Source organism: Megascapheus bottae, chromosome 13 (assembly GCF_031878675.1).
Source record: "Megascapheus bottae isolate mThoBot1 chromosome 13, mThoBot2.hap1, whole genome shotgun sequence".
Classification (NCBI taxonomy): Eukaryota; Metazoa; Chordata; class Mammalia; order Rodentia; family Geomyidae; genus Megascapheus; species Megascapheus bottae.
In genome coordinates, this window is record NC_143521.1 from 60,299,748 (window position 1) to 60,314,591 (window position 14,844).

Sequence of the window (14,844 nt, forward strand, 5' to 3'; positions counted from 1 at the left end):
GGAGGCCCGGCCCGGGCGTCCCTCCCCGCCCTACGGCTGCCGTCCAACCGCACACCCAGCCCCGCGCCTCGGCACGGCTCCCGGCACGGAGGCCAGAGCGCCTCCCCGGGGACCGCGGAGCTGGGGATCCCCGGGAGCGGCGGCCGGCAGAGCCCGGGGCTGGGCGGACGGGGCTCGAGGGCTCGCACGGCAGCAGCACGAGGGGCAGCAGCGCCGGGTTCCGGGCCCGAGGCGACCCGCGGGCTCCCGCGCTCCGACCTCGGCCCTCCGCCCCGCCCCCGCCCTTTTCCCTCACGCCCCGCCCCCGCCCCTTTCCCTCACGCCCCGCCCCGGTTTCCCCACGCCCCGCCCCCTCCCCTCACACCCGCCCCGTTTCCCTCACGCCCCACCCCGTTTTCCCCACGCCCCGCCCCCTTCCCTCACGCCCCGCCTCCTTTCCCTCACGCCCCGCCCCTTCCCTCACGCCCCGCCTCCTTTCCCTCACGCCCCGCCCCTTCCCTCACGCCCCGCCCCGTTTCCCTCACGCCCCGCCCCGCCGCGGCCGTCCCGGGGGCGGCGAACCTCGCCGTGCTCGCCGAGTCCAGGCCGGCTTCCCGCAGCCACCGCGGGGGGCGCCCGTCACCGGGCCGGAAGCCGAGCTCAGGGCCGGCGCGGCCCGGCCGGGCCCGGACGTCCGCCCTGGTCTCCTCCCGGCTCCGCTCTCCCAGCGCCCGCCCCGCCCCGCCCCGCCCCGGCCCGGCGGAGCCCCGACGCGGCCGCGCCATGCGAGCCCCGCGTCCGCGCGCCGCGCTGCTGGCGCTCCTGGCCGCGCTCCTGGCCGCCCGGGCCGAGACCCCGCCCCGGGTGCGCGTGGACGCGGCCCGCGCGCTCCGGCCCCTGAGGCCCTTCTGGAGGAGCACCGGCTTCTGGTGAGCGCCCCGCCCCGCCGCGGCCCCGCACCCCCGAGGGCCCCGCGAGAGGAGCCTCGGCCCCGCCCCGCCCCGGGCCCCCGCAGTGCGGGGCCGCCCCACCCCCGAGGGCCCCGCGAGAGGAACCTCTGCCGCCCGCACTGTCTTGGGGTGGCCGGGCCCTCGGAGGGGCAGCCTGGCATCGTGGGACTTCCCCCCCTCCCCCTGGAGAGCAGAGGTGGTCCCCCCTCCCCGGCAAGGGCCAGGCTGCCGTCCCCCCTCCGTCCCGCACCACATTCTTGGAGTAAGGGCCATTTTATTCTTCACACGGTGACGCGCCGCCCATCTGCCGGGCCTTCACAGTCAGGTGCTAGATGTGTAGCTCTAGGCCCCACATGACCCACTGCAGCACTTCCTGTCGTTTCTCCAGCCCACCGCTGCCCCATGACCAGGCCGACCAGTATGACCTCGGCTGGGACCAGCAGCTGAACCTCGCCTATGTGGGTGCTGTCCCTCATGGTGGCATTGAGCAGGTCCGGACACACTGGCTGCTGGATCTTGTCACAGCCAGGTGGGTGACGCTGAGGTGGGAATTGTGGGGGCAGCCTGCCGAAGCCCCTCTTACAGAGATGGCGAGGAGGGTGCCTGGTCTCTTGGTGGCTGGATACGGGGCACAGGGCTTGGTTGCCAGGGAAGAGCTCTGTAGTGGGACACAGGTGGGGGAACACTGCCCTCTATTTCCTGTGGTGGCATCCCCTGGGTGGTGGACTGGCTATGCTGGGGTGCCCCGTGTCTGAGGGTAGCCCTTCAGAGTCCAGCTGCTTCTCCCTGAAGGTCATCTGGAGGTTCGGATGGGACGGGACTCCACAGCGCTGGGCTCTGTGTGCACCACATGTGCCGTGTTGCTGGCCGGGCTAATGGGGAAGCTGTTCTCGGTCAGGCAGAGGGTGTAAGTGGTCGTTTGGCCCTGACAGTGGAGCAACTGCTCAGGAGCGGATGGCTGTCCTGAGGCCCTGCCAGGGATAACGGTGAGGTGAGAGGAGCACGGCCGGGAGGTGGCCTTCCCCAGTAGACCCTCATGCCTTGGCCCAATGGGGCAGGGGCTCAGCAGGCCTAGGGATAAGACATCTTTTTGGCACCGTGGAAGCCACAAAATTTGCAGGATCCTGTTCAAATAAGTTGTCACCACAGCATGTGAAGACAGACCTGGTTCTTCTGAGGAGGCTTGTGGTGCCAGCACCAGGGCTGAGCGTGGGCCAGGACAGCAGGTGTTCAGCCCTCGAGCATTTGGCGTTCTTGGGTATGTTCAGAGTGCCACTCTCTCCCGGTTTGGTTTCCCTGGCTTCTCCAGGGAAGAGGTGGCCCAAAGTTGCATCTCCCAGACACCACTAGACCGTGCATTGCTCTGGGAAGGAGGGTAGTGATGATTTGCCAACATCAGCCTAGCACCAGAAGGGAGGAGAGACCTTCGAGCACACCCGAGCTCTGCTAGAGGGTGGAGTCGGCAACTCTCAGCTCCCTGTGGCTGGCTTGCGCGGCCTCCACGGCGCTGTGCACACTGGGGAAGAGCTGCTCGTCCTCCGCTCCCTGGTCCTCCCCAAGAAAGCCCCCCCTCCTCAGCGTGTCCCTCACAGAGGGGCTGCAGCAAGCCAGGAGCAGGGCCACGCCCAGAGTTCTGTAGTCTCTGCGCAGGTCCTGCAACGTGGCCATGCCAGCCACATCCAAGAACAGAAGAGGGGCACAGTCAAGAACCACCGTGTGGAAACTGACTTCCAGCGGCACCAGCCTGGCCTTACTGCTCACTGAAGCCAGGTTTTTGCCATCTGTGGGGCCTCTCTCATCGACACCCACCTCTAGGCTCTGCTCCTTCTTCTTGGTGGCCAGACGCCCTGCATCCAGCCCTGTGAGTCTGTAGAGGGACTGCAGGAAGAAGTCCTTGTTGGCATAATAGAGTGGCCCTGCAAAGCGAAACACCTGCACGCCAGGTGGAGGCAGAAGGCCCACAAACTCTGTGGCATCCTCATAGAAGGCCGAGTCTCCGATCCGGGCAAGCAGGCTGGCCCGTGGGCGCTGTGTGCGGCCTACCAGGCTGAGCAGTGAGAGCAGCAGCCCGGCCAGCAGCCCGGCCTCGGTGCTCACCAGGATGCAGGTGGCTGCGGTGGCCACCCAGACCAGGGCGTCGGCCGGACTCAGCCGCCACAGCCGCGGGAGACCCTTCACCTTGCGCAGGGCTCCCCGGAGGCTGACCACGATGATGCAGGCCAGCACGCTCCGCTGCAGGTCTTGGAACAGTGGAGCCAGCACCAAGAGAACCAGCAGCACCACGGCAGCACTGACCACACCGGACAGCTGTGTCCGGCAGCCAGTGGCTGTCTTCACCAGGCTCTTGGCCAAGGTGGCACTAGTGGCGTAGGAGTGGAAGAAGGCGGGCAGCACGTTGCAGCAGCCTACGGCCAGCAGCTCCTGGTTGGCTCGGATGGAGTAGCCGTGGCTGCGGGCAAACATCTCGGCCAGTGAGATGGAGAAGGCCGAGCCCACAAGGGCCAGGGACACGGCGTCCAGCGCCACACGCCACATCATCCTGGGGTCTGGCACCTGTGGGGCCACAAAGCCAGTAGGGATGTTGCCAGCCACGCTGGAGCCAAAGTGTGCGTGGAGCTGCCCAAAGTGGGACACAAGCGTGGCCACCACAATGACCAGCAGTTCCGTGGGCAGTGGCACCCTCAGGCGCTGCCGGCAGCGATCCGAAAGCTCCTTGCCCGCCAGCAGAACTCCCAGACACACGATGCTGGTGACCACGTCACACAGATTGGCCTGGCCCACGTTGCGCAGCAGGCTCAGCCACGTGCTGACCACCATGCCTGGGCCCTGGTGCCGGGGGATGCGCACACCCAGCAGGTGCCTGAGCTGCGAGGTCAGGATGGTCACTGAGGCCCCCATGGCAAAGCCGTCAAGCAGTGGCTGTGAGAGGTAGGTGGACACGAAGCCCAGCCGGAGGACACTCATGAGGACCTGTGAATAGAGCGCGGTCAGCCCGGCTGGAGCCACGTGTGCTGCCTCGGCACCACAGAGCCCCAGGGCGTGGGCAGGCATGGCACACAGCCAGTATGCTGGGCATCCTGGCCGTGGACGCTGGCATAGCCTGCGCAGAGCTTGGCTTTGTTTCAGAACCAGGACTCTGGGTGCCACAGGCGGCCTCCCCCTCCCGCACCCCGTGCACGGCACTGCCTACCCGTGGAATTGACAGAACAGGAAGGAGAGACCCCGTCACGTGAGAGCCAGGTGTGGGGGAGGCAGGCCATCCGGGGCAGGAAGCCCCGGAGGGCTGTGGTCTGGCTACACACGACCTGCTGACAAGGCCAGCTCTCTGTGCTCCTCTTCTGCACTGTCAGCTGCTTGGGTGAGGGCACGGTTGAACATTCCCTATATCGTCATTCTCATATGATCCACCCCTGTGCTGTCTTATTCTGCCCTCTCGGAGGTCCTCCCCTGAAGCTGAAGGATGCCTCCTCTGGCACTCAGCTCAGTTTCCTCCCCGGCTCCCACTGGAGGTGGATGGCAAGCACCTGAAAGGCCCCTGAGCAGTGGAGCCAGCGGGGCTTGCCTGCTGTGTGCAGGTGTGTTCTCACCTGGTAGAGCCCGGTCACCAGCGTGAGGGCAGTGGCAGTGCGGATGGCGTGGCAGTCCCGCCCACAGCTCTGCAGCCCAGGCCCCAGCACCACCTCTGAGCTGTTGAAGGTACTGCCATTTTCTCTGGGCCCTGGGCCATCCTGAGAGGGGTCAAAGCCGGCGAGCTGCAGCTCTCGGTCCACCACCTGCCCCACCATGAGGCACAGAAGACTGAAGATGCCCACAGAGACATGGTGCGAGCTACCCATGAGGAAGTAGATGAGGTTGGCAAAGAAGGAGGTGTAGAGACTGTAAATGGGCTGCAGCCCGGCCAGCAGTGAGTAGGCAATGGCCTGTGGTACCAGGATGATTCCGATGACCAGCCCAGACATGATGTCACCGGCCAGGTACTCCCGCAGGCTGTACTGGCGCAGCCAGCGTGTGGCCGGAACCAGGTCCTGCAGCAGCGCCCGGGCTCGTGGTGCACTGCAGGTGCAGCTCTGTGTCAGCCGGGTCTTCAGCATCTCCAGCAGGCCCCGAGAGGCAGGACGCTGCCTTCGAACCAGCACCAGTGCCTCTCCCTGCTCCTGGGGCTCTAGGGATGCTGCCATCCTGCCACACCAGGCCCACGGGCCGACCTGCAAGGGAAAGTGGGCATGGTTGAGGCCCTGGAGTCCAGGAACCAGCTTCAGACGGCCGGTTCACCTGTCCCCGACAGCAGGGCCCAGTCCAGCCGCCCTTTGTGGATGGACATCAGGCCTTGAACCCCAGTATCGGTAAGGAGCTGCAATTATGACATATGCCATGTGGCTTGGGGTGTGAGTGGGGAGTGCTCAGGGTGGTCAACAGACTTTCTGTCCAGGCTGAACTTCACCTCAAGTATCCTGAAGGTCACCCCAAAGAAGAGGAAGTGGCTGCATCTCAAGCCACACACATGCTTCAGCCAGCACGTGTCAGAGGGGCAGATGGATATGCTTTGAAACCACAGCTCCAGCTACTTCCCGGTCACTGTCGAGCTCCCTGTATTGTCCACCTCACACCTACACCAGCATCCAGCCTCCAGAAACTCTATCAGCTGCTCTCCTGTGGACACTGAAGGCCCTGGGACTGGCAGAGGGCCTTGCACCCCCATAAAATGGCTGTGGGTGCCAGATCTGTGCCTCCCTATGGCACAGAAATAAGAAACAGCTTAGAAGAAGCCTGCCAGGCTGGCCGGAAGTGAAGCTGAGGTGACAGAAACCCATCTCCTAGGCTCGAGGTCTGTAGGACACTCAGAGCTGAAACCCTTTTCCGGAGACATACGGGTGCACTGAGCCCGAGCCCGCGCATTGCCTCACAGCCAGCCTGGCCACCCTGCCTCCTTACCTTGCTTGGGTGCTGGAGGGCACTCAAGCCACACTGTCCACCTGAGCAGCCTTGGCTCTGCTCTGTTTACAAGTTCCAAAGTACTTGTTTTAAAAATTCCCCTGGTGGCAGTTTTAAGCAAACACCCTTTGTTCTGTTGGGGCGCTACCTGTGACCCACTGCCGGCTAGGTCTCAGGTGCAGGCACAGCAGCTCCCCTGGGCAAGTCGGGTGGTGGACCCGGCTTGGGGGAGGCCAGCCTTTCAGAACCCCACCACATAGGGGTCACCCCAAGTCCCTAGGGGTCCAGGCACAGACTTGTACGTTGGTGCCACCTGCCTTGTACCTGAGTATCGTCCAAAGAAACAGCGGGATCCAGCTGCTGCCTGCCTAGCCCACTACCTCTGCGGTGGCCTGGCAGTTGAGGTGCAAGGGTGATTCTTACCTGCGGGGTGGCACACAGGCTCTGCTGTGGGGACTCCAGGGACTGGGGCCGCTGGTGGAAGGGACGCCCCAAGTGTTCCAACTTAGTGAGTAGGTGGAGAGCAGGGGCAGCAGGTCTGAGTCTGACCTGTGGGAAGCACTTGGTACTGGGCCTGCTGTTAAATTATTTACCCCAAAGATAGCTGAGTCATGAGCTTCCCCTGACAATTGAGTGTTACCTGAGCAGTAATCTGGTGAGCTAATCCTATGGGTTGTACCGTAATCAGAGGCTCACGGTTAATCACAGTGGAGCAGGGGCTCCAGGTGCCAGTCCCGGCAGGAGGGATGGGGTGGGGCCAGTGTTTGGAGCATGAGCTCCTGAGGGAGCTGAGCATAAGCACCTTGCTGCCCCTTCATCTGGGGCCGGGGTCAGGCACAGCGTATCTCCATTCCCCAGGAGTCCTGCCAGGGAAGGACATGGGATTGGGGTGTGGGTGGGTGACCAGGGTGAGAACCTGACTGTGAGACAGGTGCTTTCAAGCACCTCCATCAGGATGCAGTTCTTCTCCCAGTCAGAATGCAGCCCTGCCCCCGTCTCAGGGCCTCTCATTGCTCTGCCTGGCTGCTGTCTCGAGCCTGGACTAGGCCCTGTCCCTACCCTAGGTCTCATGAACCCACTGTTTTCCCAGCTATTAAATATGGCTTACTGGAGCCATCTTTCAGTAGATGTCGAGTGGGGTGAGTAGTTCCTCTTGGGAAAAAAATCGGGGGGGGGGTGTCTGAGGTAGGTGGTGAGCGGGCTCTGTTATCAAACGCGAAGGCTGTCCAGTCACCAGCAGCAGAGGGGATGCTAGGGAGCTTCTCCGGGAACTGCCGGGTTCTCCCAGGAGAGCAGGCCCTGGCTGTGTGGCTGGGTGCCCTGCCAAACACAGTGCACAAGGAGGGGGCACCAGGTGTCTGGGGATGGCGCTTGTTTCTGCCACTGAGGTCCGTGGTGAGGTGTGGACCTGCAGACTGCTCAGTGCCAGGCCCACAGAGGGCAGGGGCTGCAGGCGGCACCAGGCACTAGATGACACGCTTTGATTTCTAAATCGATTTTAAAATGTTTGAGCACATCTATTTGGAAACACTATCGCTTACCAAGTGAACCAGACTAAGAACCCTCGGGAACCAGATCTGAGTTTCTTCCAACGGTCCACCCTGCAGCCTGTGCGTTTGTGGTACCAGACTGTCACCAGACTGTCACCAGGGAGGCCCCTTCCAGCATCCATCCCCTGGCCTGGCTTCCTCGTGCACCAGACCCCCACTCTGGTGCATGCGCCCCTCCTCACCCAGTGCACGGCCCGCCCCCCCTCCTCATCTGGTGCACAGCCCCCCTCCTCCCCTCCTTCTCCGGTGCACGCCCCCCCTCATCCGGTGCACGGCCCCCTGCCCACCCTCCTCCCCCGGTGCACGGCCCTTCCTCCCCTTCTCCCCCCCTGCACGGCCCCGCCCCCCACTCCGCCCCCCCTGCACAGCTCCCCCCTCCCCTCCTCCCCCGTGCACAGCCCCCCCTCCTCCCCCGGTGCACAGCCCCCCCCCCGCCCCCCTCCTCCCCCGGTGCCCGGCCCCCGCCCCCCCTCCTCCCCCGGTGCCCGGCCGGCCAGTCCCGGCTCACGCAGCCCCGCGCACAGGCCGCACGCCTTCGGGAGCACGCGCGGCCCGCGGCCGCCCCCGTGGAGCCCGGCCCGTCCCCGTCCCCGCCCCGGTGCAGCCCCCACCGGGCCTGGCCGGGCGGAGCCGCCGGCGCACTCACCGGGCCGGGAGCCGCCGGTCCCTGGCGCCGCCGCCGAGAGCGCACGGCCCCTCCGGCGGGCGGGCCCGGCCTGCGGCGAGGGTGGACGCTGCTGGCTGCTCGGAGGAGGAGGAGGAGGCGGCGGCGGGTGCAGCCGCGAGGCCCGGGCGCTGCGCCCCGGCCCCCTCCCCGCCCGCTCCCCCGCGGCCGCTGGTCCTCGGCGGGCGGGGCCCTCGGCCTGGGTGACCCTCACCTCAGGTGCCTCCGCAGCTCTGGACGCCACACCGCAGGCCACGTTTAATCTTTACCCCGGGCTCAGCCGTGGTTCTGACCTTCGGACGGGCCCGGAGCCGGGGACCCCTGGGGCGGAGGGAGGGGAGAGGGAGAGGGAGAGGAGCCAGCCAGGCCTGAGCGGGGGACAGGGCCTTGTTCCAGTGGGGACTGGCCAGCCCTGCGTGGGGATGAGCCAGCGCCCGGCCTGCTGTCCGCGGCGGCGGCGGCGGCGGCGGCGGCGGTGGTGGTGGTGGTGGTGGTGGTGGGGATGAGCCAGCGCCCGGCCTGCTGTCCACAGCAGTGGTGGTGGTGGGGATGAGCCAGCGCCCGGCCTGCTGTCCACAGCGGTGGTGGTGGTGGTGGTGGTGGTGGTGGGGATGAGCCGGCCCCTGGCCTGCTGTCCACGGTGGTGGTGGTGGTGGTGGGGATGAGCCAGCGCCCAGCCTGCTGTCTATGGCAGTGGTGGGCTCCCATCTCTGTCCTCCCAATCTCGCCATGGCCTCTGTGTGTCCTCTGGTGGACGTGGCCTAGGAAACCCCCAGGTCCCCTCCCGGCCTCCCTGGGCCTCCCTCTGCCCCTGCTCAGCACTCTTCCACTGCTCCAACCCCCACACACCAGGGGCCTGGCTCACACCGGTAATCCTAGCTGATCAGGAGGCTGAGATCTGAGAGTCAAGGCTCAAGGCCAGCTAGGGCACAATAGTGGAGACTCTTATCTCCAATTAACCTCTAGAAAATGGGAAGTGGGGCCTGGCTCAACGGTAGGGTGGTAGCCTTGAGCTGAAGAGCTCAGGGACAACACCCAGGTCCAGTTCAAGCCCCATGACCCACAAAAAAAATAAATAAATAAAAGAAATGTACTCTTTATCTGACTTATGTAACTATAGTCTCTATATATCACCTTTACAATAACAATAAATTAAAAAAGGTGCAGGTAGTTGTCTGATGACAATCTCTCTTGGGATGTGGCCCAATCTGGGAAGCGAAGAATCTACGAGACTTTGCAGTTCTTTTCTGTCCATTCTCGTTACCTCTTGGAGTCTGGGAGGGAAAGGGGGCTATTGTACCAAATTTGGGACTGTGTAGAAAAGCAGGGTGAAGTGTCCATCCACTGACTGTCCTTGCTCTTGAATCAGCTGTCTTTAAGATGGTCTGTTCTCCGTCCACCTTGCTCCTTATCTTGTTGAACCTTCTTTCAGGACCTATCTGCTCCTCCTACGCTTAAGTGTCCTGCAGCCCTGAGCCACATTTCAAGCCTTTAATATTCTTAGTTCACCTTAGACTGGATGACAACAGGCCTCTGTAGTGCTAGTGTGTTCCAAAAGGAAGGCCGATTGGAAAGCATGGCTCCCCTGTGCCTGCTTCCATGTGGTCACAGTTCCGGGCTGAGATGCATTGCTGCTCTCCTCCAAGGCTGACTGTCCTTCAGCAGGAAGTCGTCCGAGCAGGGTCCGAGCTACAACTTCACCCACTTGGACTCATACCTGGATCTCCTCAAGGAGAACCAGCTCGTGCCTGGTGAGCAGCACCCTCTGGGCCTGACCGCAGGGGGGTAGAGTACCAGCCGGGCGGCTCACGGAGCGAGCGAGCAGCCAGGTGTCCACCCCTCTGTTGTAGGTTTTGAGCTGATGGGCAGTCCCTCGGGACACTTCACGGACTTCGAGGACAAGCAGCAGGTGTTTGAGTGGAAAGATCTAGTCTCTCTCCTGGCTAGGAGATACATAGGTGCGGGATACAGGAGAAGCCCAGGGGTGGAGGAGGGTCACCCAAGACACCTGGCCATCTTCTGTCATTCACCCCAAGTCAGTTTCTTGGTGGGGGGGTCGCTTCCAGTAGGACACCCCTATCACAGCCGAGCCCTCATTCCTGGGCACCCAGCCCTCGGCACGCTGGGTAGGCTCTGCTTCTGAGGGCCTCGGGGTGGAGCCCACATGCCACAGCAGGTGCACTCTGCAGGGAGATACGGCCTGGCACAGGTTTCCAAGTGGAACTTCGAGACATGGAATGAACCAGACCACCATGACTTTGATAATGTGTCCATGACTGTGCAAGGTGAGTGACGCTGGCCTTGCTGGACGGAGCAGGCGGGAGGAGGGCATTGCACCCGGGAGACCCTGCGTGTCATTCCTTCCAGGCTTCCTGAACTACTATGATGCCTGTTCGGAGGGTCTGCGTGCCGCCAGCCCGGCCCTGCGGCTGGGTGGCCCTGGTGACTCTTTCCATCCCCTACCTCGATCGCCACTGTGCTGGAGCCTCCTGGGTCACTGTGCCAGTGGCACCAACTTCTTCACCGGTGAGGTGGGCGTCCGGCTGGACTACGTCTCCCTACACAAGAAGGTGTGTACTGCCTGCCTGCCCTCTGCTGCTGCCAGCAGTGCAGGGGTTGCACTGAGCCTCGTTCTGGCTGCAGGGCGCAGGCAGCTCCATGTCCATCCTGGAGCAGGAGGTGGCAACGGTGGAGCAGATACAGCAGCTCTTCCCTGAGTTCAAGGACACCCCCGTTTACAACAATGAGGCAGACCCACTGGTGGGCTGGTCTCTGCCGCAGCCTTGGAGGGCGGATGTGACCTACGCAGCCCTGGTGGTGAAGGTACATTGCCCCTGCCCTGGGAGAGGCCAGCGGGGCCTCCTGTCGGGAGAGTGGGGCGGGAGCTGGGGGCCCTCGTCTCAGGCGCCCCACTGCCCCCAGGTCATTGCACAGCACCAGAACCTCCTTGTGGCCAACACCAGCTCCTCTGTGCACTATGCTCTCCTCAGCAACGACAATGCCTTCCTTAGTTACCACCCACACCCATTCTCCCAGCGCACACTCACCGCACGCTTCCAGGTCAACAACACCCGCCCCCCCCACGTGCAGCTGCTCCGCAAGCCCGTGCTCACCGCCATGGGGCTGCTGGCCCTGCTGGGTGAGGCACCCGTGCACCATGTGCCTGCACTGTGTGCAGGGGCCAGGCCGGCTGCAGGTCCGGCCTGTCTGTGCTGAGGACAGTGTGGGTGGGACGGGAGAGGCAAGCGTGGGGTGCCTGCAGCGTCCATCTGGGGCTCGCCGCCCGAACCCCTGCCCTCACCCCTCCTGCCCCACAGGCCAGGCAGTCAATGACCCAGAGGAAGAGGAGGGGGAGCTCGTGGTGGGAGCCAGGCACTGGGCAGGTAGAAGGCAGCAGGCTGGGGCATCCCCAATACTCCACTCCTGCAGATGGAGAACAGCTCTGGGCCGAAGTATCACAGGCCAGAGAGGTGCTGAGCGGCAACGACACAGTGGGCGTTCTGGCCAGCGTCCATCACCCAGAGAGCCTCACTGATGCCTGGCGTGCCACAGTGCTGGTCTATGCGAGTGATGACATCCACTCTCACCCCAACCGCAGCATTCCTGTGTCACTGGACCTGTGGGGCGTGCCCCCTGGACCAGGTAAGTGGGGAGCCGGGTGTGATTGAGGGGACCTGCGGGGAGAGCCCCCTGGACCAGGTAAGTGGGGAGCCGGGTGTGACTGAGGGGACCTGCGGGGAGAGCCCCCTGGACCAGGTAAGTGGGGAGCCGGGTGTGACTGAGGGGACCTGTGGGGAGAGCCCCCTGGACCAGGTAAGTGGGGAGCCGGGTGTGACTGAGGGGACCTGTGGGGAGAGCCCCCTGGACCAGGTAAGTGGGGAGCCGGGTGTGACTGAGGGGACCTGAGGGGAGAGCCCCCTGGACCAGGTAAGTGGGGAGCCGGGTGTGACTGAGGGGACCTGCGGGGAGAGCCCCCTGGACCAGGTAAGTGGGGAGCCGGGTGTGACTGAGGGGACCTGCGGGGAGAGCCCCCTGGACCAGGTAAGTGGGGAGCCGGGTGTGACTGAGGGGACCTGCGGGGAGAGCCCCCTGGACCAGGTAAGTGGGGAGCCGGGTGTGACTGAGGGGACCTGCGGGGAGAGCCCCCTGGACCAGGTAAATGGGGAGCCGGGTGTGACTGAGGGGACCTGCGGGGAGAGCCCCCTGGACCAGGTAAGTGGGGAGCCGGGTGTGACTGAGGGGACCTGCGGGGAGAGCCCCCTGGACCAGGTAAGTGGGGAGCCGGGTGTGACTGAGGGGACCTGCGGGGAGAGCCCCCTGGGCCAGGTAAGTGGGGAGCCGGGGAGCCGGGTGTGATTGAGGGGACCTGCGGGGAGAGCCCCCTGGACTAGGTAAGTGGGGAGCCGGGTGTGATTGAGGGGACCTGAGGGGAGAGCCCCCTGGACCAGGTAAGTGGGGAGCCGGGTGTGATTGAGGGGACCTGCGGGGAGAGCCCCCTGGACCAGGTAAGTGGGGAGCTGGGGTGTGATTGAGGGTTCCTGCAGGGAGAGCCCCCTGGACCAGGTAAGTGGGGAGCCGGGTGTGATTGAGGGGACCTGCGGGGAGAGCCCCCTGGACCAGGTAAGTGGGGAGCCAGGTGTGATTGAGGGGACCTGCGGGGAGAGCCCCCTGGACCAGGTAAGTGGGGAGCCGGGTGTGATTGAGGGGACCTGCGGGGAGAGCCCCTGCACCAGGTAAACACGACCTAGAGGGGTGGTGGGACCTGGCAGGGCTGGAACCACCAGGTTCCTGGTGAATCTGGAGTGGGCTCCACAGGCCTTGTCTACGTGGTACGCTACCTGGACAACCAGCTCTGCAGCCCAGACCACGAGTGGCAGCGTTTGGGCCGGCCAGTCTTCCCTTCTCCTGAGCAGTTCCGGCGCATGCGGGCAGCTGAGGTCCACCTGCGGAGGGATGGAGGGGGGCTAGGGTGTTCCAGGGCCTGGAAGAGGTTGCCAACCAGGCACCATTCGCTTTTCCCAGGACCCAGTGGCTGAAGCACCGCGCCCGTTTCCCGGCGAGGGCCGCCTGAGGCTGCACCCTGAGCTCCCCCTGCCCTCACTTCTGCTGGTGCACGTGTGCGCGCGCCCCTCAACGCCACCTGGCAAGGCAAGTAGCAGCATCCCATCCTACCCCTGTGGCTGTCTGGGTGACCCTGCCCTGTCCTCACAGCTCTTCTCTCCCTAGGTCAGCCGGCTCCGGGTGCTGCCTCTCTCACGGCTCTTCTCTCCCTAGGTCAGCCGGCTCCGGGTGCTGCCTCTGACGCACGGGCAGCTGGTTCTAGTCTGGTCGGATGAGCACGTGGGCTCTAAGTGAGTGAGTGGTGCCATTGTCCCTTCCCACTGCAGCCCTCAGCAGGGTCACCCCACGCTCACTGCCCCAGTTGCCTCCTGTGGGCCAGGCTCCCCTCCTCCACCGCCTATGCTCTTCTGGCCCTCCCCCTCCCCCAGGCCCACCCTGGGGGTTTTGACACAGGGCATTTAGGGCCACAGTTAGGTCTTGGCCCTCTCCCTCCAGTGCGTGTGGCTTGTCGTCATTTTGAGAGCAACCAGAAGCAGGGGAAGTGAAGGAAATGGGCTGGGGGGATAGGTCTGTGGGTCCTCCCTGTCCCTATCCACACAGGCCTTCAGGGGCCAGCGACCCGGCATCCGTCCCTGCCTGGGTCCTGACTCTGACCTTCCAGGTGCCTGTGGACCTATGAGATCCAGTTTTCCCGGGATGGCAAGGTGTACACACTCATCAGCAGGAAGCCATCGACCTTCAACCTCTATGTGTTCAGCCCAGGTACACCCAGCAGCCCCTTCCTGGCCTCAGGTGCCCCGTTGGTGGTGGGGTAGGGCTTTAGGGTCTTGGGGTGATTTAGGGGGCACACATTCCAGAACACATTTGCCTGTGCTTTTAGACACTGCTGTGGTCTCTGGCTCCTACCGGGTTCGAGCGCTGGACTACTGGGCCCGACCAGGCCCCTTTTCAGACCCTGTGCCATACCTGGAGGCCCCTGCCTCCTGAGGGCTGCTGAATCCTGGCTTCTCCTGAGCCTGTGCTGACTGGTGAGCCTAGCCAAGATGGGCTAGAATGCCACTGGCCAGTTAATTGGCCTTCGGATCCTTTTGTGCCCACTCCCAATTTCCCAGTCCTTTAAAGTGCCTTTCTGTACCTCAGTCTGCGGTTGTCATCTATGGTGGCACTGGGTGAATATGGTGGCTGGGGAGGGAGTGGTGAGGACTCGCGTGTTGCCGCATGTTGCCTCCCTCCCAGTCAGAATCCCTGGAAGCTTCTGGAGGGCGCTGTGTTCTACTTGGTGACCTGGAACTCCCAGTCCCCGCTCAGACTGGGGAGCCCAGCCAGGGGGAAGCAACCCTGTCTCATTTCTGTCACCAGTGGTCCCCCTGGTTCTGCAGGGCAGTCTAAGGCTGGAGCCCCTGAACCCCGACACGGTGGAAAGAGGGACATGGCTTCCCCCCATGGCTGGATTGTGGCCAGCAGCATAGAAGGCTGGCAGTGTCCACTGTGATCTGTGTCCGCTCCACACACCCAGCTCCATGTCTGGCTCAGAGACAGTGGGCCCTTTGTCCACTGCCTGAGGGAGAGAAGGATAAAGGTAGTCACTCTCCTCGTTCCTGTGACAGAACGCCGAAACCAGAGAAGGGCTTAGCTGGCTGGTGATTTCGAAGGATTCAGTCTGCCGTTCTTTAGCACCCAGCTGTTGGGCAGAGCATTGTGGTAGCAG

The 14,844-nt window shown here is 64.0% G+C and overlaps 2 protein-coding genes across 5 annotated transcripts; one reads left to right on the forward strand and one right to left on the reverse strand.

The window, feature by feature from the left end:
* Positions 1-742: 742 nt before the first annotated feature.
* On the forward strand, positions 743-14,275 carry Idua (alpha-L-iduronidase). Of its 4 annotated transcripts, none has more exons than XM_090343951.1 (14): positions 743-908; positions 1,318-1,458; positions 9,738-9,826; positions 9,905-10,033; positions 10,265-10,360; positions 10,443-10,645; positions 10,719-10,898; positions 10,998-11,214; positions 11,505-11,717; positions 12,891-13,012; positions 13,098-13,223; positions 13,350-13,426; positions 13,798-13,898; positions 14,017-14,275. In XM_090343951.1, exons 1-14 carry the CDS (start codon positions 763-765, stop codon positions 14,121-14,123), a joined length of 1,947 nt encoding a protein of 648 aa, XP_090200077.1. In that variant the 5' UTR covers positions 743-762; the 3' UTR covers positions 14,124-14,275. The 4 variants fall into 4 exon arrangements, with proteins under 4 accessions (XP_090200077.1, XP_090200079.1, XP_090200078.1 ...); XM_090343953.1 differs by having other exon boundaries at positions 9,926-10,033; XM_090343952.1 differs by having other exon boundaries at positions 9,741-9,826.
* Positions 1,453-6,350, reverse strand: Slc26a1 (solute carrier family 26 member 1). Its single transcript, XM_090343949.1, has 3 exons — positions 6,285-6,350; positions 4,517-5,134; positions 1,453-3,899 (listed from the first exon to the last, which is right to left on the reverse strand). The coding sequence occupies exons 2-3, from the start codon at positions 5,105-5,107 to the stop codon at positions 2,376-2,378; spliced, it is 2,115 nt and encodes a 704-aa protein (XP_090200075.1). The 5' UTR covers positions 5,108-5,134; positions 6,285-6,350; the 3' UTR covers positions 1,453-2,375.
* Positions 14,276-14,844: the final 569 nt, after the last annotated feature.